Source organism: Triticum dicoccoides, chromosome 4A (genome assembly GCF_002162155.2).
Source record: "Triticum dicoccoides isolate Atlit2015 ecotype Zavitan chromosome 4A, WEW_v2.0, whole genome shotgun sequence".
Classification (NCBI taxonomy): Eukaryota; Viridiplantae; Streptophyta; class Magnoliopsida; order Poales; family Poaceae; genus Triticum; species Triticum dicoccoides.
In genome coordinates, this window is record NC_041386.1 from 446,920,382 (window position 1) to 446,942,682 (window position 22,301).

Below are 22,301 nucleotides of genomic sequence, written 5' to 3' on the forward strand. Positions count from 1 at the left end.
CTTGTAATATAAAGCTTGTATTATTTTCATTTGTGTCTAGAGTTGTGTTGTGATATCTTCCCGTGAGTCCTTGATCTTGATCGTACACATTTGCATGTATGAGTAGTGTACGATTTAATCAAGGGCGTCACAGTCCCGCAACTAACTCATTAGTCACATTGCTTGCAAGGCTTATAGTGATGTGCATTACCGAGAGGGCCCAGAGATACCTCTCCGACAATCGGAGTGACAAGTCCTAATCTCGATCTATGCCAACTCAACAAACACCATCGGAGACACCTGTAGAGCATCTTTATAATCACCCAGTTACGTTGTGATGTTTGATAGCACACTAAGTGTTCCTCCGGTATTCGGGAGTTGCATAATCTCATAGTCATAGGAACATGTATAAGTCATGGAGAAAGCAATAGCAATAAACTAAACGATCATAGTGCTAAGCTAACAGATGGGTCTAGTCCATCACATCATTCTCTAATGATGTGATCCCGCTCATCAAATGACAATACATGTCCATGGCTAGGAAACTTAACCATCTTTGATTAACGAGCTAGTCAAGTAGAGGCATACTAGGGACACTCTATTTGTCTATGTATTCACACATGTACTAAGTTTCCGGTTAATACAATTCTAGCATGAATAATAAACATTTATCATGATATAAGGAAATATAAATAACAACTTTATTATTGCCTCTAGGGCATATTTCCTTCCGGAACATCTGATCTAGGGTTCTTTTTAGAGGTTACGAGATATATAGGGGTACTTGGCATTGGAAACAAGTCAGGGGGGTGCCCGAGGGGCTCACAAGCCGTAGGGGCGCGCCCCAGGCTTGTGGCCTTCTCGGTTACCTCCCGGCACAGCTCCGGTGCTCCGTGGGTCTCTTCTGGTCCATAAACGATCACTGTAAATTTCGACCCATTCCGAGAACTTTTATTTTTGCACAAAAAACGACACCACGGTAGTTTTGTTGAAAACAACATCAGTCCGGGTTAGTTCTAATAAAATCATACCAAAACCATATAAAATTGTTGTAAACATGACATAAATACTTCATAAATTATAGATACGTTGGAGACGTATCACATACCGATGCGCGATGCCCTTGTGGCTTTCGATGCGAAGGTGGTCGTTGAACCCCAAAGCTGTATGGCCGGGGGAAGTTCCTACCTTATTTAAAGACTTGGTTGCCGGCGCTCAATGATTCCTTCGAATTTGCCGACCAAAAATTCTACATGTCTTGTTTGACACACGAGTTAAATGGAAAGTATGTTCCATATAAAAAACCATCCGGATGTGTACATGCAGCTCCTAAAACTTTGTGCGCCCGTGGGATTTGGTGATGATGTTTGTGATCGCCGGTGTAGATGTAGCCAACGTTGATCTTCCCACCTTTGATGCATTCGTGGATGAAGTGGAACCACGCTTCAATGTGATTGCTCCGATCTTGAAACATTAGATTTTTGCACAATTGAATTGTGGATTTGGCGTCGAAGAGGATGGTGGTGGCGTTGGTGTCCTCCTCGAGCATGTTGTGGAGAAGTCTGCCCTACTCAGCCTCACAGAAGGACAAAGGCGCAATCTTCTGTTTCTGGGATTGCCAAGTCACCGGGCTGCCATTGAGAATAAATAGGCTACCAGACATGCTCTTTCGGTCGTCCACATCTCAGGCCATGTTCGAGTCAGGTAGCAAACAAGCTATCGTGGATATAAAATCCTAGTCTGATTTACTGGGTGGTCCATTGACCACTCTGTCCACCCTGCAGCTACGCCGCTGCAGTGGAGGAAAAATGACGATCCTCTTCTTTGTGAGCTTAAAATCCGATATCTTTCGTTTTAACGTGCTTTTGGATCTTGATGCAAATATGTGATTCGGGCAGTCAATGGCCATAAGTCAAGTACTCCTTTTTTTCATTTTGCATATAAAATTTGTTTGAAGTCAAACTATGTAAAGTTTTATCAAATTTCTATTTAACAATATCAAGACCTACAATATTAAAGTTACGATGCATCTAATGATATATATTTTATTGTCATTTTTTCCATAAAATTGATTAAATTTTATAAAATTTGACTTTAGACAATTATATATACGGACTAAAAGGAAACGGAGTGACTGCCTAGCTTGCCTAGGGTTGGTGTACCTTCTCAGCTCAGCTCAGCTCATTTGGTTCTTGGCCGCCCAGTTCAATTAACTAATAAGCACTCCTCAGCAGAAATCTTCTGAGTTGATATACTACTATTGTTGTTCGATTAGCCATGTTAGGCGAAGCCTCATCATCACCTTCCTTTTTCTTTCATTTCTTTCTGCTCCACCCTGGGGATGGGACCGGCGGCGAGCCGGAGTTGCAGTTGAGTATTTGACTCTCGCCCTTCGGTCTCTTCCTCCGTTCCCGTCATCATCATCACGCCCCTTCCCGGAATCTTCCATGGTTTCATCCTTTAAAGAAAGCACCATCTGCAGAGCTTCACAGCGGAGTAAATTCCACTTCTTTAGCCATACATAGCACAAGTGTACAACTGCACAACACAGCCTAGCAGAGCAGAGCAATGGCCGCCACGCCGGAGGAATTCCTGGGGCAGCAGAGTTTCCTTTCGCGGCTGGAGCCGCCCTCGCCGTCCCTGTTCCTCGGCCTGCCGCCGACGCCCCGCGGCGTGGAGGACGGGGACTCCTCGTTTGACGACATGGCGCTGCCCTACATCTCGCGCCTGCTGGAGGAGGACATGGAGGACCACTTCTTCTACCTGTACCCCAACCACCCCGCGCTCCTCAGGGCGCAGCTGCCCTTCGCGCAGATCCTCGTCGACGTCGCCGACAGCGCCAGCGGCTCCACCTCCGCGCTCTCGCCGTCCTTCTCCACCTCCACCTTCGACGCCACTGCCTCCACAACCCCCAGCGCTACATCGCCCTACGACGCAGCGATCTAGATCTCACGGCCGCCCTACGCCGAAGTACTGGGCCTTGCCTCAGGTTCACCGGACACCCAGAGCTCGGCGCTCCTCAGCGGCGACGAGGAAGCCCAAAACCCTAGCTCTGACTTCGTCATTGGGAATTATTTGTTGCCCGGCGACCAGGACATGCTCAACTTGGCCTTCCTCAAAGGCATGGAGGAGGCGAGGAAGTTCTTGCCGCCCAACAGCAGCCTCCCGGCCATGAAGGTGGACCAAGTGGTGGCCGGAGTGCACGCTGGAGCCGGCCTCAAGAAAAAGAGGGACACTCTAGAGCCAGACATGGGCAGGGCCAGCAAATTGATGATGCCGGAGCAGGAGGAGGATGGCGCACGAGAGCTGTTCGACGAAATGATGTTCCAGGAACACGAGATATGCATGAAGGGGGTTCAGCAGCTTCGCGTCGCTGTGGACAGTGAACCCGGGAAGAACAGACGGAAGAAGGGTCGGCCAAGACGGGACTCGAGTGATAGTGAGATGGTGGACCTGCACACGCTGCTGCTCAACTGCGTCCAGGCGCTGTCCACAGACAACCGGCGGACCGCAAGTGAGCTGCTGAAAAGAATCAGGCAGCATTCGACCCCAAAGGGTGATGCGGCGCAAAGGCTAGCGCATTATTTTGCCGAGGCGCTGGATGCACGGCTGGCGGGTAGGGGGAGCGAGCTGTACCAGTCGCTCATGGCAAGGCGTACCTCGGTTGCAGACTTTCTCAAGGCCAACCAGCTTTACATGGCAGCTTGCTGCTGCAAGAAGGTGGCCTTCATCTTTGCCAATAAGACCATCTGCAATGCTGTGGTAGGGAAGAGCCGGTTGCACATTGTGGACTATGGTCTGAGTCAAGGACTGCAGTGGCCGGGCCTGTTATGTATGCTTGCAGCTAGAGAAGGTGGACCACCAGAGGTGAAGATCACCGGCATTGACCTCCCTCAACCTGGGTTCCAAGGAGCCTACCACATTGAGGAGACGGGGCGCAGGCTCAGCAACTTCGCCCGCGTGTTCGGTGTGCCGTTTAAGTTCCATGGTATTGCAGCAAAGCGGGAGACAGTCCAGCCGGAGGACCTGAGCATCGACCGTGATGAGGTGCTTGTGGTGATTAGTCTTTGCCATTTCAGGCTTTTGATGGACGAAAACCTCGGCCTTGATACTCCGAGCCCCAGGGATCAGGTCCTCAACAACATCAGGAAGATGCGGCCAGATGTGTTCATCCATGGCATTATGAATGGCTCGTATGGTGCTACATACTTCCTGACACGGTTCAGGGAGGCATTGTTCAATTACTCGGCCCAATTCGACCTGCTGGATGCGACAGTCCCCCGGGATAACGAAGGGCGTCTGCTGCTTGAGCGCGACATCTTTGGGCGGTCTGCCCTGAATGTCATTGCATGTGAGGGCTCAGACCGCGTGGAGCGCCCTGAGACATACAAGCAGTGGCAGCTCCGGAACCACCGGGCTGGGCTGAGGCAGCTGCCATTGAATCCAGATGTTGTTAGGCTTGTGCTGGACAAGGTTAAGGACAACTACCACAAGGACTTCGTCGTTGATGAGGATCAGCGGTGGTTGCTGCACAGGTGGAAGGGGCGTGTGCTCTATGCCCTGTCAACATGGGTTGCCGACAATGCAACCTAGCTTCTTTGCTCAATCAAACTTGGATTATTGACATCAATAGATATATTCATGTTTGTAAGTTAGGACTTATCTCACCATTTATGATCTTATAATTCCATGGTGCCATGAGGTAGTCAATTACTTCTACTATGCAAGTAGTCATTTGATTATGCTCATCACGGATCATGAAGCTTAGATCTGAAACTTAGGAATCTGCAGAGATGCAGTAATGTCTTGGCATATACTCCCTCCGTCCGAAAAAGCTTGTCCCTCAAATGGATGTATCTAGCACCAAGTGCTAGATACATCCATTTGAGGGACAAGCTTTTCCGGACGGAGGGAGTATATCTATAAGTTGGATGCTTTGGCCATCGTGTTGCTGCAGATTTTGTAACAACACACCACAAAGTCTGTAGGGGTTTATGAATATGTCAGTCAAATTGTTTGGCACTTCCTTTTGAGCCTGTGTAGAGTAACCAGATATGTGTTGAAGCCTCAAAGGTGTACTGATTAGTCAGAGTTGATATGCACATATATCTTTACTTGTATGAACAATTAAAGTTGTGATTGGCTTGACCACACATAACATGAAGTTTGCACCGATGATGATTTCTGAGAAAGATGGGCACCTTATACCCTTAATTTTTCTATTATCCTAGAAAATCTTTGATCTTATAACTGTTTTTGCTGTATTTTTTTTAATATTATAACTTCGGGCAAGCCGATCTTATGGGTTTCAGCTCTAGCCTACCCGAACTTGTTTGGGACTAAAGGCTTTGTTGTTGTTTGTTTAACTTCGGGCAAGCTCGGTGATATATTGTTAAATGATGGTATGCGAGAAAGGTGCAAACTTGCACAGATGCAGATTAGATGTTACTCCAGTTGTGTTACATTTCTAGGCTCATCTTCATACTGCTCTGCCAATTTTTTGTTTCAGATACTGGTCCCATGGTTTGCATTCTATTATGTACTTTACATGGCCAGAGAAAACCAGAGTAGCAAAGAATACTGAGTGAGCCTACATCCACATTGTTTGATTTTATTGCTAATTATCTCTATGGTTTCTCCTTAAAAAGTTCATAGCATAATGCGCTGCGTTTATTTGTTTGCTTGCAGGCCTGAAAGAGGTTACTGATTTGGTCAAGTATGCAGATCGTGGCAGGGATATAGGACTATAGATTAAGCATGAGTAAGTTTATTAAAAACTATAGCATTTTCAAGATTTAAATTAGGTATATTTTGGCCTCTCCCAGTATATTATTTTACTATTTTGACATATCAGCATAATTCCTAAGCTTCCACTTAAATAATTATGTTCACGCACTACTTTTTTCCCTATAAGATTCATGTGCAACAAATTAGTAGATGTAACTATGTACAGTATTCGTGTAACTGAGATACAGTTTGAATTGCAGTAAGGACTCGGGACTTGTGGGTTGTATGTGTCATGTATGCTGCGCTTTCATGTTGCCAAACATCAGAAACAGAGTAAAACACGTCATGCTTAGTGCAATGTTTTGGCATCTGAGCTCAAACTTACAAAGTCTGTTTGCAAACTTACAAAGTTTCTAAAAAATTGAACACAGGTACATATTTGAGTATTAAGTTCACTTTTAAAATTAATTCTGTGCAAGAAAGCTACTATGTTAGCCTTCATCATTTTATTATTTTTGCACTGCATCAAGATTTGCAAATGCAAATAGTACTCGAACATGTACATGTGTGATTTTCTTCTTGTGTTAAAAATGCAAATAGTACTCGAAAATGTACATGTGTGATTTTCTTCTTGTGTTTTTAAAATATCAATTTGTTTTCGATGTAATTCTCTTGTACAAGGAAATGGAACAAGGAGGTCACATCACACCTAGATGATTAGGAAAACAACTGCTTTCTTGTTCTTTCTGGTTGGAGACAGTTCGGTGATTCCAAGGAGACAAGTTTAGCAGAGCAACACTACACCTACCATGATTCCCTTCCATTCATTCCAGGAAGAGCTTTGCCATTACCATTGTCATTGCCATCACCAAGGCTGCCACTCCCGTCTTCCCGGTGTTCCCAGACCTTCCCTTGATGGCCGATGATGACAGCAACTGCTTTGCTGTGCAGGATCACCTGGCACTCCCCTATATCACACAAATCCTCATGAAGGAGGAGGATGACGTTGACGAAGACAGCCCTGCACTCCTCAAAGCCCAGCGACCCTTTGCCCAAATCCTCTCTTCCAGCATGCATGCCTCCACCTTAATGGCGGACCAAGGCGGCGCCTTGGCCATCGACGTGCACTCTCCCAGCTCGCCCATCTTCAAGTTCAAGGGTGTTGATGAGGTCCACAGCTTGATGTTGCTCCCCGATGCGGACTACAGCACTCACATGTTTAGCATTGCCTTCCTCAGGGGCATGGAAGAGGCCAACAAGTTCTTGCCCAGAAACTGTGAGCTAACGACCACCGGTGGGCATGATCAACCCAAGGAGAAAAGTGGCAGGGGTCGCAAGGACAGGCATGGTGAGGTGGAGGCTGATGTCAGTAGGACTAGCAGATTGGTGGAAGTTGGTGCTGGCGAGGTGTTCGACCAAATGCTCATTGCCCATGGCAATGAGACTGGGAACAGCAACAAGAAGGGGAGAAAGAGCAAGACGCGGGTGGTTGACCTGCACACACTGCTGATCCACTGCGCTAAGGCGGTGATGGATGACCGCCGTAGTGCAGGTGAGTTACTCAAGGAGATCAAGCAGCATGCATCACCAACTGGGGACGCCACACAGCGGCTTGCCTACTGGTTTGCTGAGGGGCTGGAGGCGCGGCTGACCAGCACAGGGAGCCAGGTGTACGGGTTGCTCACGGCTGAGTGCACCTCTACTGTGAGGCATATGCAGGCCTACCAGCTGTTCATGTCCACTTGCTGTTTCAGGAAGGTAGCCTTCTTGTTTGCCAACAAGGCCATTTTCAATGCAGCAGTCGGGAGAAGCAGGTTGCATATCGTGGATTATGGCCTCCATTGTGGGTTCCAGTGGCCTGAGCTGCTGCGCTGGTTGGCTTCAAGGGATGGTGGCCCACCGGAGGTCAGGATCACCCACATTGAACTCCCACTGCCTGGGGTCTACCCGGAAAAACATATGGAGCAGATAGGTAATCGGCTGACTGACATTGCACAAGAGCTTGGTGTGCCGTTCAAGTACCGTGCTATCATGGCACAGTGGCAGACCATTTGCGTTGAGGACCTGGACAAGGAACCTGATGAGGCGCTTGCTGTGAATGACCAGTTCAATTTCAGGACCTTAATGGATGAGAGTGTCGTCATAGCCAGCCCGAACCCCAGGGATGCCGTCCTCGGCAACATCAGCAAGATGAAGCCAGACGTGTTTGTCCAAAGCACCGTGAATGGCTCCTATGGCACCTTCTTCTTGTCACGGTTCCGAGAGGCCCTCTTCTATCACTCTGCGCTATTTGACATGCTTGATGCAACCATGCCACGGGAGAGCAAACTGCGGCTGGCGCTGGAGCGTGACGTCTTTGGGTGGATGGTCCTGAATGCCGTCGCATATGAGGGAGAGGACCGAGTGGAGCGCGGTGAGACCTATAAGCATTGGCAGATCAGAAACCAACGAGCAGGCCTGAGGCAGCTGCCACTGAACAGAGAGACTGTTAAGATGGCTACGGACATGGTCATGGGTGACTACCACAAGGATTTTGACATAGACGAGGATCACCAATGGCTGCTACAGGGATGGAAGGGTCGTATTCTCTACGCCCACTCAACATGGGTGGCAGAGGGAGCTAGCTCCCATTGTTAGCTATTTTTCTCCTTTCTGCACAGGAACAACAGCTGCTATGGGCAATTAATACTATACTGTTTGTGATGAGGTTTATATTCTAAACTTTGAAGATGCATTTTAATTTTTCTTGTTTTATGGGATGGCAAAAGGCATTTGGGATGATGTGGCATTTTCTTTGCTCTTTTCTTGTACTCCACTGTATAAGAAGATAAATATATTTCTATGTTTTAAGATAAAAAATAATATATATATATCTATGGCTGTGTGTTATCTGGGGTGATGGTTGTATTCATGATCCAGTAAATACAAACTGGTGGCATGCTTGTTTTAATGGATAATTTAGCTGGTGACTACGGTGACCCATTGTCCAGACTTTGATGTTGAGCCTTAGATACTCATGGAAACTGTCTGATCTCTTTGTCGTAGTCTGGTGGATTCATGCAATACTGGGAAGGAAGATGAAATTCAAGATTGGAAGTAAAAAAGCTTGTAGGTAAGCATGATGTGATGTCATCCTCTTGTGTTTGTAAATTGGATGTTTTATTGACCATGTATTACAACTTCGGTTATAGATGATGAGGACCACCATGACAACCAGTTTGTTGCTTGTGAAGCTACCATGCTCTTCTACAGTTGGCTGGTAAATAGTTTATCGAGATGGCATATTTTATTTGTTATCAAAAGTCGACAAACTTGAGATGTTTTCAAGGGATATGTGAGCCAAGATCATTCAATATATATGGGCCACTGGTTGAAGGAATCAAGGGATGCCTCCAGGACTTTGAGGACCATGCGCTGCTGGCGGTCTGACGTACAGCTAATGAGGTAGCACATGCATTAGCAAAGGAGAGCTGGAATAATTACTTGGCTTCATGTTTCACTGGAGTGTATTATGAACTTGCTAGACAAGGAGTGTAATCACAGTGCATAATTTAATATAAGCAGCTAATTCTCAAACAAAAAAGAAGTTAGAGAGACATTTTTATAGTTCAAGTTGGCCACTGCTCTTCTTTGCTTGGATAACCAGATGTATTAAGTAGTCTATTTTCTATGCTTATCTTTTTATATTGTAACTGTGCCTACCTTGCTGCAGGCCGATCACTAAAAGAATCTGAGTAATTTCTAACTAATATAAACATGTGCCCATTGGTGGGCTGAGGTTCTTATTACTTGCCTTCAATTGCTATTTGTTCCTCTATGCTTTAAAGTTTTACTCCCTCCGTTCCGAATTACTTGTCTTAGATTTGTCTAGATACAGAGGTATCTAGCACTAAAATGAGTCTAGATACATCCGTATCTAGACAAATCCAAGACAAGTAATTCGGAACGGAGGGAGTAGATGACAAGTTCATAGCATGGGTGTCATGTTTACTTGCAGGTTTAAAGTGCTAATGGTACTGAGGATGTATGCAGTACAGGCGATAGGCGGATCAGGTCTGGAGATACCAAATGACTACCACATTCAGGATTGGTTGGAGGGATTAGTTGTCAAAGATAGAAGATTTGGGGCGGTTTGAGTTTAGATGCCGTCGTGCCTAGTGTAGATCAAGCATGGTGTACATGCTGCATATAACGGAGAAAGGTAATGAATCCTCCATTTGTTAACCACTTTTAGGTTCAGTCCTCATACTTCCCCAATTGAACACATGTCCATGTTTGAGTACTAAGTGCACTTCAAAACAATTTTCATGCAAATAAAGCTGCTATTTTGGCCCTTCATCATTGTATCACTTCTGTACCACATAAAGATTTTCAAGTGCCATAGTGCGCAAACATGTCCAGTTGTGATCTTTTCCAGAATTTTTTTAAATGCCATTTTTTTGGCATAATGTCCTTGTACTAGCAAATGGAACAAGAAAGTCACATCGTTCCTATATGATTAGGACAACATCTACTTGTCCTTTATTGTTGGAGACAATTCGGTGATACCAAGGAGAGGGTTTAGCAGAGCAACATCATACCTACAATGATTCCATTCCATTCATTAGAGGAAGCGCATTCCCATTGTCCATTGTCATCACCATGGCTGTCCCTCGTATCTTCCCCGACCTTCCTTTAGTGGCACACCACGACAGGAACCGCTCTGCCATGCAGGATCACCTGGCACTCCCCAATATCGCGCATATCCTCATGGAGGAGGATGATGACATTGACGAAGACAACCCTGCACTCCTCAAAGCCCAGCGACCCTTTGCCCAAATCCTCTCTTCCAGCATGCATGCCTCCACCTTAATGGCAGACCAAGGTGGCGCCTTGGCCAGCGACATGCACTCTCCCAGCTCGGGCATCTTGAAGTTCAAGGGTGTTGATGAGGTTCGCAGCTTGCTGTTGCTCGCCAATGGAGAGTTCAGCACTGACATCTTTAGCACTGCTTTCCTCAAGGGCATGGAAGAGGCGAAGAAGTTCTTGCCCACAAACAGTGAGCTGACGACCACCGGTGAGCAGGACCAACCGATGGAGAAAAGCAGCAGGGGCCGCAAGGACTGGAGCGACGAGGTGGAGGCTGATGTCAGTAGGACGGACAGATTGGTCGAAGCTGGTGCCTGCGAGGTCTTTGACTTCAATCAAATGTGCAGTTCCATGGACAATGAGACTGGGAACAGTAACAAGAAGGGGAGAAAGAGCAAGGCACGGGTGATTGACCTGCACACGCTGCTGATCCACTGTGCCAAGGCGGTGATGGATGACCGCCGGAGGGCAGGTGAGTTGCTCAAGGAGATCCAGCAGCATGCCTCACCCACTGGTGACGCCACACAGCGGCTTGCCTACTGGTTCGCTGAGGGGCTGGAGGCACGGCTCACTGGCACAGGCAGCCAAGTGTATGGGACGCTTACGGCAAAGGGCACCTCTGCTGTGGCGCACTCAGAGGCTTACCAAGAATTCATTTCAGCATGCTGCTTCAGGAATGTATCCTTCTTGTTCGCCAACAGGGCCATCTTCAATGCGGCAGTGGGGAGGAGCAGGTTGCACATTGTTGATTATGGCTTTCGTTATGGATTCCAGTGGTCAGAACTGCTGCGCTGGCTGGCAGCAAGGGATGGTGGCCCGCCAGAGGTCAGGATTACGCACATTGACCTCCCACAGCCCGGATTCCACCCAGAAAAACATATGAAGGAGATCGATTGTCGGCTGACTGACATTGCCCGGGAGCTTGGTGTGTCGTTCAAGTACCGTGCCATCTTGGCGCAGTGGCAGACCGTTTCCATCGAGGACCTGGACCTGGACCTGGGACCTGATGAGGTGCTTGCTGTGAATGACCTGTACAATTTCAGGACCTTAATGGATGAGAGTGTCGTCATAGGCAGCCCGAACCCCAGGGATACTGTCCTCAGCAACATCAGCAAGATGAAACCGGACGTGTTTGTCCAAAGCACCGTAAATGGCTCCTATGGCACCTTCTTCTTGTCACGGTTCCGCGAGGCCCTCTTCTTTTACTCTGCACTGTTTGACATGCTTGATGCAACCATGCCAAGGGAGAACAAACTGCGGCTGGCGCTGGAGCGCAACATCTTTGGGTGAGTTGTCCTGAATGCCATTGCATATGAGGGAAAGGACCGGGTGGAGCGTTGTGAGACCTATAAGCATTGGCAAGTCAGAAACCAACGTGCAGGCCTGAGGCAGCTGCCACTGGACAGAGAAACTGTTAAGATGGCTAGGGACATGGTAAAGAACAAATACCACAAGGACTTTCTCATCGACGAGGACCACCACTGTCTGCTGCAAGGATGGAAGGGCCGCATCCTCTTGGCTCACTCAACATGGGAGGCAGATGGTGCTAGCTCCCACTGTCAACTATTTTTCTCCTTCCTGCACTTGAACAGAAGCAGATATGGTATTAATACTGTACCGTTTGTGGTGTGGTTTATGCTCTCAAGCTGAACGATGCATTTTGACTCGTCCAATATCTATCGGACTGCTTGAAGTATTTCAGAGAATGCCTGCATTTTCTTTTCTCTTTTCTTGTACCCAACTGTACAAGGCAAATATATATTTAGAGTTGTGCATTGTCTGGGTGATGGCTACTAGCCTACTATACATGATCCAGTAAATTTGAACTAGTTGCATACTCGTTTTATTGTTTGATGCAGCTGGCCACAACAGTTACTGTTCAGTGTCCAGAGTTTGGTGTTGAGCTTTGGACGTTCACATGAACCATCTGATCTCTTTGTCATGGCCTGATGGATTTGTGTGACGTTGGTAAGGAAGATGAAGGTCCGAGATTGGAAGTAAACGCTAGAAGACTAACGATGATATGACATCATCCTCATGTATGTGTAAATTGGATATTTTAGTCGCAAGTGTATTACAACTTTTGTCATGTATAATGAAGACCAGCATTTTATGGACCTTGATTCACAACAAGATAATATGTGCAGGGTAAAGGTCGGTGACTCTCTGCAGCCTCTCTGCAGGGCTTGTCCCAGACGTGGAAGAGGGGCTTAGAGAACTTTTGATTATTTCATTGCTTATTTTTAGCAGAGTACATGATGTTCCTTTTACAGGGAAGACTCGTCCCGACCACCAAAATAGGATATCTTCTTTCCTAACACACTCATCTCTAACTTCCTAAGTAAATGTATCTCTTCACTTAGCATCTTCTAGTTCCTTTTGCTCCTGGCTGGGGTATGTCACATGCCAATTGCATTGCATGGGCCATACTTTTTTTACCAATAGCAAATATGGTAACCAATTTCGTTGCCTCTGAAACTCTTCTAACCCGAACCTGTGCCCATTGTGTGTTATATTCGTATTGCTTGCCTGGAATTGCTATTTCTCTCTATGCTTTAATGTTTCAGGTCACAAGTTCATTGATTGAGCGTTATGTTTACTAGCAGGTTTGTAGTGCTACTGGGCCTGTGTGCAGTGAATGGGATAAACGGCAGGTCTGAAGGTACCGAATGACTACTTCAATCTAATAGTGATTTAGTGATTACAGATTAAACAAAATACTGGCTCATGAAAGATGAAAGCATGCTAAAAAACTGCAATTATGTGTTTTAATACTGAAAAAAATGCAAGTTCGCATGTAACAGTATACTTCTCCCTTGTGGTTTATAGTATTACAATGCTAAACTTTGTTTAGTCGTTCAGTAAGGACTGTTGTTTTTCCTTTATTTTTGTAAATATTGGTTGTTCCTGCTATCTTGGCGCTTTCATAATGAAAAAGACATGCTGCCAGGTGTGTTTGAGAAAAATAATCAACCTAGGACAGTCATACTATTGTGTGATGGTGACAAACAGGAGGATCAGCCATGTCCTGATATATACTATAGGACAATTCTTTTTTTAAGAGCCATCAGCCATGTCCATTTGGAGGATGATCGTTGATTCCAAGTCTCCAAGCATGGGAAGAACCGACGCCTTTCTCTGTACAAGAGCAACCAGCCATATCCTTGTGGAGCGCAGCACCATCACTAGTTCAGTTCACCACCATGCCCATCGCCCCCGAGGAGTTGCTGGGGCTGAAGGAACACATGGAGCCCCCGCCGCCATCCCCATCCGTCTACCTTGACATTCCTCCGTCGCCCTATGGCGGCAGTGTCGGGGACCTGGTGCTCCCATACATCACTCGCATGCTGATGGAGGAGGACATCGACGACAGGTTCTTCTACCAGTACCCAGACCATCTTGCCTTCCTCCAGGCGCAGCAGCAATTTACCCAAATTCTTGATGATGCCAAGAACTTACTGTCCGGCGAAGGTGGCGACATGGAGAAGATGCATTCTGATGCGTCTTTGCAGGGTATTCGTGGAGGTAGCATGTGCTTGGCTGACAAGGACGTCCCGAGTTGGACGTTCTCGGATGGTGCTGAGGTGTACAATAATGGTGATCAGAGCAAACTCAACCGCTCCAATGAAGCCATGCTTAACTTTGCATTCTTGAAAGGCATGGAGGAGGCCAACAAGTTCTTGCCTAGAGACAACCAACCGCAGGCTGATGTCTTCAGCGTCGACCAAGCGAAGGAGATTTTTGGGCGAAGCATTAGTGGTGGGGGACGGAAGGGTCAGCGTGATGTGGACAAGCTGGAGGAAGTGGTGGGCAGGGCCAGCAAACTGCTGATGCCGGAGCTGGAAGAGGATGGCGCCAGCGAGATGATCAACAAAATAATGCTGAATAGTTACGAACTATGTGGGGAGACCATGGAGGAGCTGCAAATCACCATGGAGAACATCAGAGCTGATAGAAAAAATAAGAAGGCGGTGCGGGGAAAGCAGGGAAAGAAAGAGGCGGTGGACCTGCGCGGGCTGTTGCTATGCTGCGCACAGGAGGTGGCCACCGGCAACCGTCATGGCGCGGGCAATCTGCTGAAACAGATCAGGCAACATGCTTCCGCAACAGGAGATGCCGCTCAGCGGCTGGCGTATTGTTTCGCCAAGGGGCTTGAGGCCCGGCTGGCGGGCACTGGGAGCCAGGTGTACAAGTCACTCATGGCGAAGCACACCTCGACCATGGAGTTCCTCAAAGGTTACGAGCTGTTCATGGCAGCCTGCTCCTTCAAAAGGGTGGCGTTCACATTCTCCAGCATGACCATCTTCGATGCCGTGGAAGGGAAGAGCAAGTTGCACATTGTGGATTATGGCTTGCATTATGGGTGCCAGTGGCCGGGCCTGCTGGCTTGGCTGGCGACCAGGGACGGCGGGCCACCGGAGGTGAGGATCACCGGGATTGACCTCCCGCAGCCCGGGTTCCGCCCGGCTAAGAGGCTTGAGGAGACAGGGCGGGCACTCAGCAACTGTGCCCGTCAGTTTGGCTTGCCGTTCAAGTTCCATGCCATCGCGGCCAAGTGGGAGACTATCCGTGCCGAGGACCTCAACATCGACCCTGACGAGGTGCTTGTGGTGAATGACCTGTTCAATTTCAACACCTTGATGGACGAAAGCCTTGTTATCGACAGACCCAGCCCCAGGGATGTGGTCCTCAGCAACATCCGGGAGATGCAGCCAGATGTGTTCGTCCAAGGTGTTGTGAATGGTTCTAGCGGCCCATTTTTCTTGGCCCGGTTCCGGGAGGCACTCTTCTTTTACTCATCGGTGTTCGACATGCTTGACACCACCACACCGCCAGAGAGCTACGAGCGCTTCGTTCTCGAGCGGGACATGTTCGGGCAGTGTGCCCTGAATACTATCGCCTGCGAGAGTGCAGACCGGGTAGAGCGTCCCGAGACATACAAACAGTGGCAGCTGAGAAACCAACGTGCAAGCCTCAGACAGCTGCCACTGAAGCCGATTATCACCAAGGTGGCAACAGGCAAGGTCAAGAGCCTGTACCACAAGGAGTTTGTTGTGGATGTGGATCAGGGGTGGTTGCTGCAGGGGTGGAAGGGCCGCATCCTATATGCTCACTCGGCGTGGGTGGCAGACGACACTAGCTCCGAGTATTAGCTGCCTTTTTCTGCCTATAAGAGGTTAATCTTTGGACATTAGTAGTACTTATGAGATACAACTGGGGCATCCCCTCCTGTTTCCTCCAACCATCTTAAATTTCGCTCTTAGACACGAATATGAATAACACCAGGGTGCCACTGCCGCATGCTAAATGTCTCCTGTAAGCTGCCTTAAAGTTACATTTTTTTTAGACATTAAGTTTCAATTTGATGAGTAAAGACTTGATGTAAAGGTCAATTGTTGTTGCAGCAGCAGATGTTTATGTGCTTCCACTCATTCTTCTTCTTCTTCAGTTATCTCATTAAGACATGATACCCGAAGAAGATATATAATCTGTAGTCTTGTAAGAGGACCAATAAATTCAGTGTCATATGTAAAAGGATTACTGGAAATTGTTCAAAGAAAAAGGATAACTGAAATGTATTGAATTTGTAATTTCTTTCTCTGCGTTTTCATCTTACAAATCCGTTTGCCTACTTGCAGGTGTCCAAGTGTGTAGCAGGAAAGAAACATAAATGAACATGGTTAAAGGTTACATGCATCTAGAAACTGGCTACTACTCCCTCCGTTCAGAATTACTTGTCCCGAAAATGGATGTATCTAGAACTCAAATATGTCTAGATACATCCATTTCTGCGACAAGTAATTCCGAACAGAGGGAGTACATGTGACCTAATCAATTTTCAGGATAATACTAGAGAACTTTCAATTATTTTATCTGCTAGTGCTACTACGTACATGTTGAACTCACAACAGCCTGACATTCTAAAACATAAATTGATGTCTACAAGAAAGTTGACTGCTTCTGAAGTTCTGATCAGACAAGGACAGAATGCTGGCTGCGACAACAAGATGGATATAATCTTTCTCAAAAGCCTCTCTTTGTCCATGTGTGCAGGCGCAGGTCGGCCGGTGGACGGTTAAACTAACCTTGTGAAATGTGAAGCTACGATGGTTCCAATAGACAGCAACGTACTGTACGATGTCCGAAGTGCTTGTTTTTGCTTCACATGAAACGGATGGATGACAGTGATATATCCACTCCAAATCCAATATAGTTTCACTGCACCATCAGAAATCAGCATGCACTCCACTATGGCTGCCACACCAGAGGAGCTGTTGGGCCTCGCTGAGCCTGCACCACTGTCCCCATCCGTCTTCCTCGACCTTCCTCCGACTCCGATGACCCATGATGACTCACAGCAGCCGCAGAACGACCTGGCCCTGGAGTACATTTCGCGCATGCTCACGGAGGAGGACATCGTCGACAAGTTCTTCTACCAGTACCCTGACCACCCGGAGCTCCTGCAGGCCGAGCAGCCCTTCGCCGAGATCCTTGCCAATACCTCATCCGACGCCCACGAGTCCTTTGCCTCCTCCACCTCCATCTTGATGCCCAGCCAAGGTAACGGCACGGACTTCATGGTTTCCAGGTGCCAGGTACAGTATCCAGCCTTCTTCTTGAACGGCACAGGCATTGCGGAGGCCAGTGGTTTGGTGTTTCCCATTCCCAGCGAGAGCAGCACCAGAACGGACATGCTGTCGAGCATGGCTTTCTTCAAAGGCATGGAGGAAGCCAACAGGTTCTTGCCCGCAGACAATGTGATGGTGGCTGGCAGGGGGCGTAAGAAGAGGCCTGGCATGGATGGTGAGGTGGAGGCGGGCTTGGGCAGGAGCAGCAAGCAAATAACAGTGCTGCCGCGTTGTGTCCAGGAGGAGGAGGAAGCCACCGCGCTGGAGATGCTGGACCGGCTTGTCCTCAACGGCTACGACGCGCACCCGGGCGAGATGCAGGAGGTGGTACGCGTCACCTTGGAGGACAAGGAGAACAAGTCAGCAATTGGCAGGCGCGGGAGGCGCGGGGCGAGGCACACGGTGGTGACTGACCTAGAGACCCTGCTGATCCGCTGCGCCGAAGCAGTGTCCAGCAACGACGTGCACGGCGCGAGCAAGCTGCTGGAGCGGATCAAGTGGCACTCCTCGCCGACGGGGGACGCCAAGCAGCGGCTGGCGCACTACTTCGCCCAGGGGCTGGAGGCACGGCTGGCTGGCACGGGGAGCCGGCTGTACCGAGCGCTCATGGAGAAGCACACCTTAACCGTTGGGCTCATCAAAGCCTTCCATCTGCACATGGCTGCGTGCTGCTCGATGAAGGTTGGTTTGCTCTTTGCCATCAACACCATCTGCAAGGCCGTTGCAGGGAGGAGGAAACTGCACATTGTGCACTACGGCATCACCACCGGATTCCAGTGGCCGGACTTGCTCCGGTTGCTGGCCAACAGGGAGGGCGGCCCACCACAAGTGAGGATCACCGGCATTAACACCCCTCGCCCCGGGCTCCGTCCGGCTCAAATAATGGAGGAGGCGGGGGACCGGCTCGGCAACTGTGCTAAGCAGTTCGGCGTGCCATTCGAGTTCCGCGCCGTCGCATCCAAGCCGGAGGATGTCCGGGCTGAGGACCTGCACATCGACCCAGACGAGGTCCTGGTCGTGAACAGCATGTACGAGTTCAGGACCTTGATGGACGAGAGCCTAACCTTTGACATGGTGAGCCCGAGGGACATGGTGCTCAACAATATCAGCAAGATGAGGCCGGCCGTGTTCGTCCAGTCCCTCGTCAATGGACCATACAGCGCGGCCTTCTTCATGACGCGGTTCCGCCATGCCTTGTACTACTTCACGGCCTTGTTCGATGTGATGGAGAACACCGTTCCACGGGACAACGACCAGAGACTTCTGGTGGAGCGGGACATGCTTGCACGCTCCGCCATTAACATGATCGCCTGTGAAGGTGCAGACCGGGTGGAGCGCCCTCAGAACTACAAGGAGTGGCAGGCGCGGAACGAGCGAGCGGGGCTAAGGCAGCTGCCGTTGGACCCTGATGTTGTTCTGATGCTCAAGGACCAAGTGAAGAGTCGGTACCACAAGCATTTCATGATCAGCGAGGATCACCGCTGGCTTCTGCAAGGATGGAAAGGCCGGGTGCTCTATGCACACTCCACATGGGCTTCTCAAGTGATAGATTGAAGTACCAATACATGCAACTTTCATCAGTGTTTGATGATCTGTTGCAGTACCAGATGCGTGTTTGCTCCTCTTTTGTATCTGTAACTTACTAGTAATAGAAACAATTTTCAGGTTGTGGAGTGGCACCTGTTTGTTCAAAGCTGCTGTGAGCACACATATATCTGTTTAAACATAGAACATGTAAAATTGCTACTGCATTATCAAAGATGAGATTATGTGGAATCCCTGTATGACAACATCTACCAATTCCATATTTACTTGTTTCTTGTTCAGTTCCTAATCGTAAGGATATTTTGTCAAGGTCTTCCATTCTTGTTCAGAACTTTGGGGGTCAAGTAACAAATGAAATTAGCACAAGGATCATGGGGAAAACCATACGAGTGAGTTGGGTGCTTGGCAGTTAGCACAGAAAAGGGGATTCTGAAGTAGTTGTTGCATCTTTGATGCTATTTAACCATTTTTCTCGTTGATTTATATGGTCTAGTTGCAAGTTGAGTTGAAATTTATAGTCCTTGTCTAAACAGATTTATCTGCATGATGCCATATATGAGGATATGCAATGATGAAAGTTATAGTCCTTACATAAACAGATTTATCTGCATGCTATCATATATGATAGGCATTACATTGATGAAAAATTGACATTCTCTTGGTTACTTAGTGGTAATATGAATTCGACAGGTGTGGATGGAAACAGGCAGAGGGTGCTTTATCATTGTTAGATGGCGTATTTCACTTGTTTGTGTGCAGCACATTAGTTCGGCGGTTCGGCTCCTTCGGACCATTTTCTGTTTGCCAAAGTAAGTAGACTTTGTTATCATGAGTTCTCCTATCTTGTTAATATTGCTGATGCCTAAGAGATGTTAGGCGGATCCGTTGTGCGTGGCTGAGCCGGCGCTCCAGTCCTAGGCGTGGCCACCACCCGGTTTACCTCTGGCGGGTCACTGGTCCCTGCACCAGGTGTGTTGAAGAGGTTCCTCGCCTCGTAAACCGAAGGCAGACGACTCCGGTGCCTTCTCCTCATGACTTCGTTTTAAGCGTTCTGATCCAACGTGAGCCGGAAGGAATCAGCCTTTGATTTGCCGGATTAACCTCTGCTGTTAACAATGTTGTCAAGGTGTCCAATAAGTCGAACAAGACCTGAGCCGGCGGGCGCATAGGGCCTCCTGCCCCGGCCGCCGCTGCCGTTGCTGATCCAGAAATCATTGCTGTTGCAGTCGTAGAATTCTGCCCTGGCTGTGTACCGGCCATGAAAATCGCGACCCAGTTCGGCGGCTTATAGGGGTCCGGAATACTATCCCCATCGAAACAGCCCCCAAGCCTGTCGTCTTGCAGTTGATACAATGAAGTGGTCTCGCCCGTGGATGACTCACCATCAGAATAGATGGTCGTCTCACCGCTAGACACAGATCCTTCCTCAAATTCCGCCCCATGGATGAATCCAACGAAGGCGCGCTTCATGGCGGGTTGCACCTGGGCAGGTCGTGCACACTGAGCTGTCTTGATAATGTCGGTGCAGATGTCCTGCTCAAGGCCCGGTTCGCCGATCTTACCGATGAAGATGTGAATTCCATCGAAGGGGGCCCGGTACCCGTACTCGATTGAGCCGGCCTCGGGGCCCCAGCCTGCGTTGTCGATGTAGAGCTTGCCGCGACGACTCTTGGTCATCCGGCCGACATCGTATCCTTTGATCCCTTCAAAGTTGCCCTGTAAGAACTCGAAACCACCGCGCGCTGGCCTCACGGTGGGCGCCAACTGTCGTGGAATTGTTACGGTAGATGTCCTAGCAAGAGGACTTAGTCGTGGAGCCATCGTGACAGGTTAGCTTAAAGGGGTTAAACGAGACAAAGGACACAAGGAGTTTATACTGGTTCGGCCCCTTGCGGTGAAGGTAAAGGCCTAATCCAGTTTGAGGTGGTATTGCTTATGCCTCGATTACCAGGGAGCGAATACGCTTGACCTAGCTTTCGATCTGTTGTTTCTTACCCTAAACCGCCACAGGGTCATCCCTTTATATACTCAGGTTGATGCCCTGCGCTTTACAGAGTCTCGAGCCGGTTCATAACAACGTGTCCGGCTCGGTGACCAAATATACATGCCTTACAACACATGTCATACATATATGGTGATTTACACCTACGGGCCTTAAGCCGCCTTTGGGCCTTGGGCTCTTAATAAGTCATCTTCATGAACCACCATCTTCGATACCTTCATGGGCTTCGTGATAATGAACCGCCGTTGGTATAATCCGGCCCCTCTTGGGCGGGTCATACCTAATAGTTATATCTCCAACATTAGGCCCCAGGTTGATTTGAACTTGTTCATGTCAATCTTTATCACTTAGGAAAAATCCTTCTTCACCTGTTCTCACTAGATATTGTAACCCGCCGTGACATCATCTCCTAGAATTTGGGAGATCCGCCATGACGTCATCTGTTATTAATTTTGCACAATGCCCAGCATATCTTAACGGATCTTTATCTTTAATAATCATCCCGAAAATCGAGGCATTTGCGTCGTCACATATCCATTTTTTGATCTCCTTGATTCCCGCGAATGTCAGTTATCCTTCCATCCTTATAAATAGGGCCAGGGGTTCCTTTCTTTTCTCCTCCCTTGCTTCTTCGTCTCTTTCTTCTTCCTCACATCTCCGCAACACACCTGCCTGCCTGAGCACCGCCGCTGCCGAACTCATCAGCTTCCTCGACTCCGGCTGCTGCATCGACCTGAATGAGGCCAGAGCAGCCGCGACATTTCTCCATTGTTCAGTGTATCCCGTAAGTGCCTCTCCTTTCTCCATCATAGATCTTCCATTAGGGTTTCTCGAAGTTCTTCAGAGTTCATCCTTGTTCTTCGCTGCAACTGATGACTTTGATCCAAACTTAGCACTTCTCTCGCGCGGCGGCAGCCGTGATACTTGTTTCTGTTATTAGAGCATCTCTTTCGCGTAAGAAAAACCCATCTGAACATATGAACTGCTCGAGAACTGTATTTTAGGTCAAAAATATTTTCCATTATGCGAAGTGTCCCAGATCTGAAATCCTAGCATTAATCTGTGAAACTTGTTTGCCTCAACACTTAGTAGAATTCGCTCTTGACAAATCTTGAATAGCATTGCTGTCATGGCGGCTTACACCACCGATTTATAATTATCCATATATCATTAGGCCCCACTTAAGCCGCCAATCTGAATACATACTATAGCGTCTCCAGCTTAATGAATCAACTTAAACCGGAAAATTTTCCTTTCTTTCAGGCTTCTTCCTTCACAATGCCGTCGAAGACAGTCACCTCATGTAATTGGGTTCCTTCAATTGTTACTGAGAACATGCTCAAAGACTTTGTCAACATCGGCTATTTGCCAGCAAAAGATATCATGCATTGGCGCGCCCCCAAACCAAGCGAAGGAAGACCTCACCCAAAGGATGATGAAGTCATCATTTTTACTGATCACATGAATCGGGGCTTCTCACCACCCGGATCAAAATTCTTCCGAGACGTTCTGCACTTCTTTCAACTCCATCCTCAAGAAATCGGACCCAATTCCGTGTCCAACATTTGCAA

The 22,301-nt window shown here is 48.1% G+C and overlaps 3 protein-coding genes and 1 pseudogene across 5 annotated transcripts; all 4 read left to right on the forward strand.

Moving 5' to 3' along the window:
* The first annotated feature begins 2,131 nt into the window (after nt 1–2,131).
* LOC119286093 lies at nt 2,132–5,132 on the forward strand (annotated as a pseudogene).
* Nucleotides 4,526–12,383, forward strand: LOC119286096 (scarecrow-like protein 14). 3 transcript variants are annotated; one of them, XM_037565433.1, is made up of 5 exons: nt 4,526–4,626; nt 5,489–5,563; nt 5,668–5,740; nt 8,752–8,818; nt 8,898–12,383. In XM_037565433.1, exon 5 carries the CDS (start codon nt 10,348–10,350, stop codon nt 11,842–11,844), a length of 1,497 nt encoding a protein of 498 aa, XP_037421330.1. In that variant the 5' UTR covers nt 4,526–4,626; nt 5,489–5,563; nt 5,668–5,740; nt 8,752–8,818; nt 8,898–10,347; the 3' UTR covers nt 11,845–12,383. The 3 variants fall into 3 exon arrangements, with proteins under 3 accessions (XP_037421330.1, XP_037421329.1, XP_037421328.1); XM_037565432.1 differs by lacking the exons at nt 8,752–8,818; nt 8,898–12,383 and adding an exon at nt 6,658–8,735; XM_037565431.1 differs by lacking the exons at nt 8,752–8,818; nt 8,898–12,383 and having other exon boundaries at nt 5,668–8,735.
* Nucleotides 12,384–12,492: 109 nt separating this feature from the next.
* LOC119286095 (scarecrow-like protein 9) lies at nt 12,493–15,738 on the forward strand. The gene has a single exon (XM_037565430.1). The coding sequence runs from the start codon at nt 13,758–13,760 to the stop codon at nt 15,705–15,707; it is 1,950 nt and encodes a 649-aa protein (XP_037421327.1). The 5' UTR covers nt 12,493–13,757; the 3' UTR covers nt 15,708–15,738.
* A 962-nt stretch (nt 15,739–16,700) lies between these two features.
* LOC119286094 (scarecrow-like protein 9) lies at nt 16,701–18,937 on the forward strand. The gene has a single exon (XM_037565429.1). The coding sequence runs from the start codon at nt 16,734–16,736 to the stop codon at nt 18,735–18,737; it is 2,004 nt and encodes a 667-aa protein (XP_037421326.1). The 5' UTR covers nt 16,701–16,733; the 3' UTR covers nt 18,738–18,937.
* Nucleotides 18,938–22,301: the final 3,364 nt, after the last annotated feature.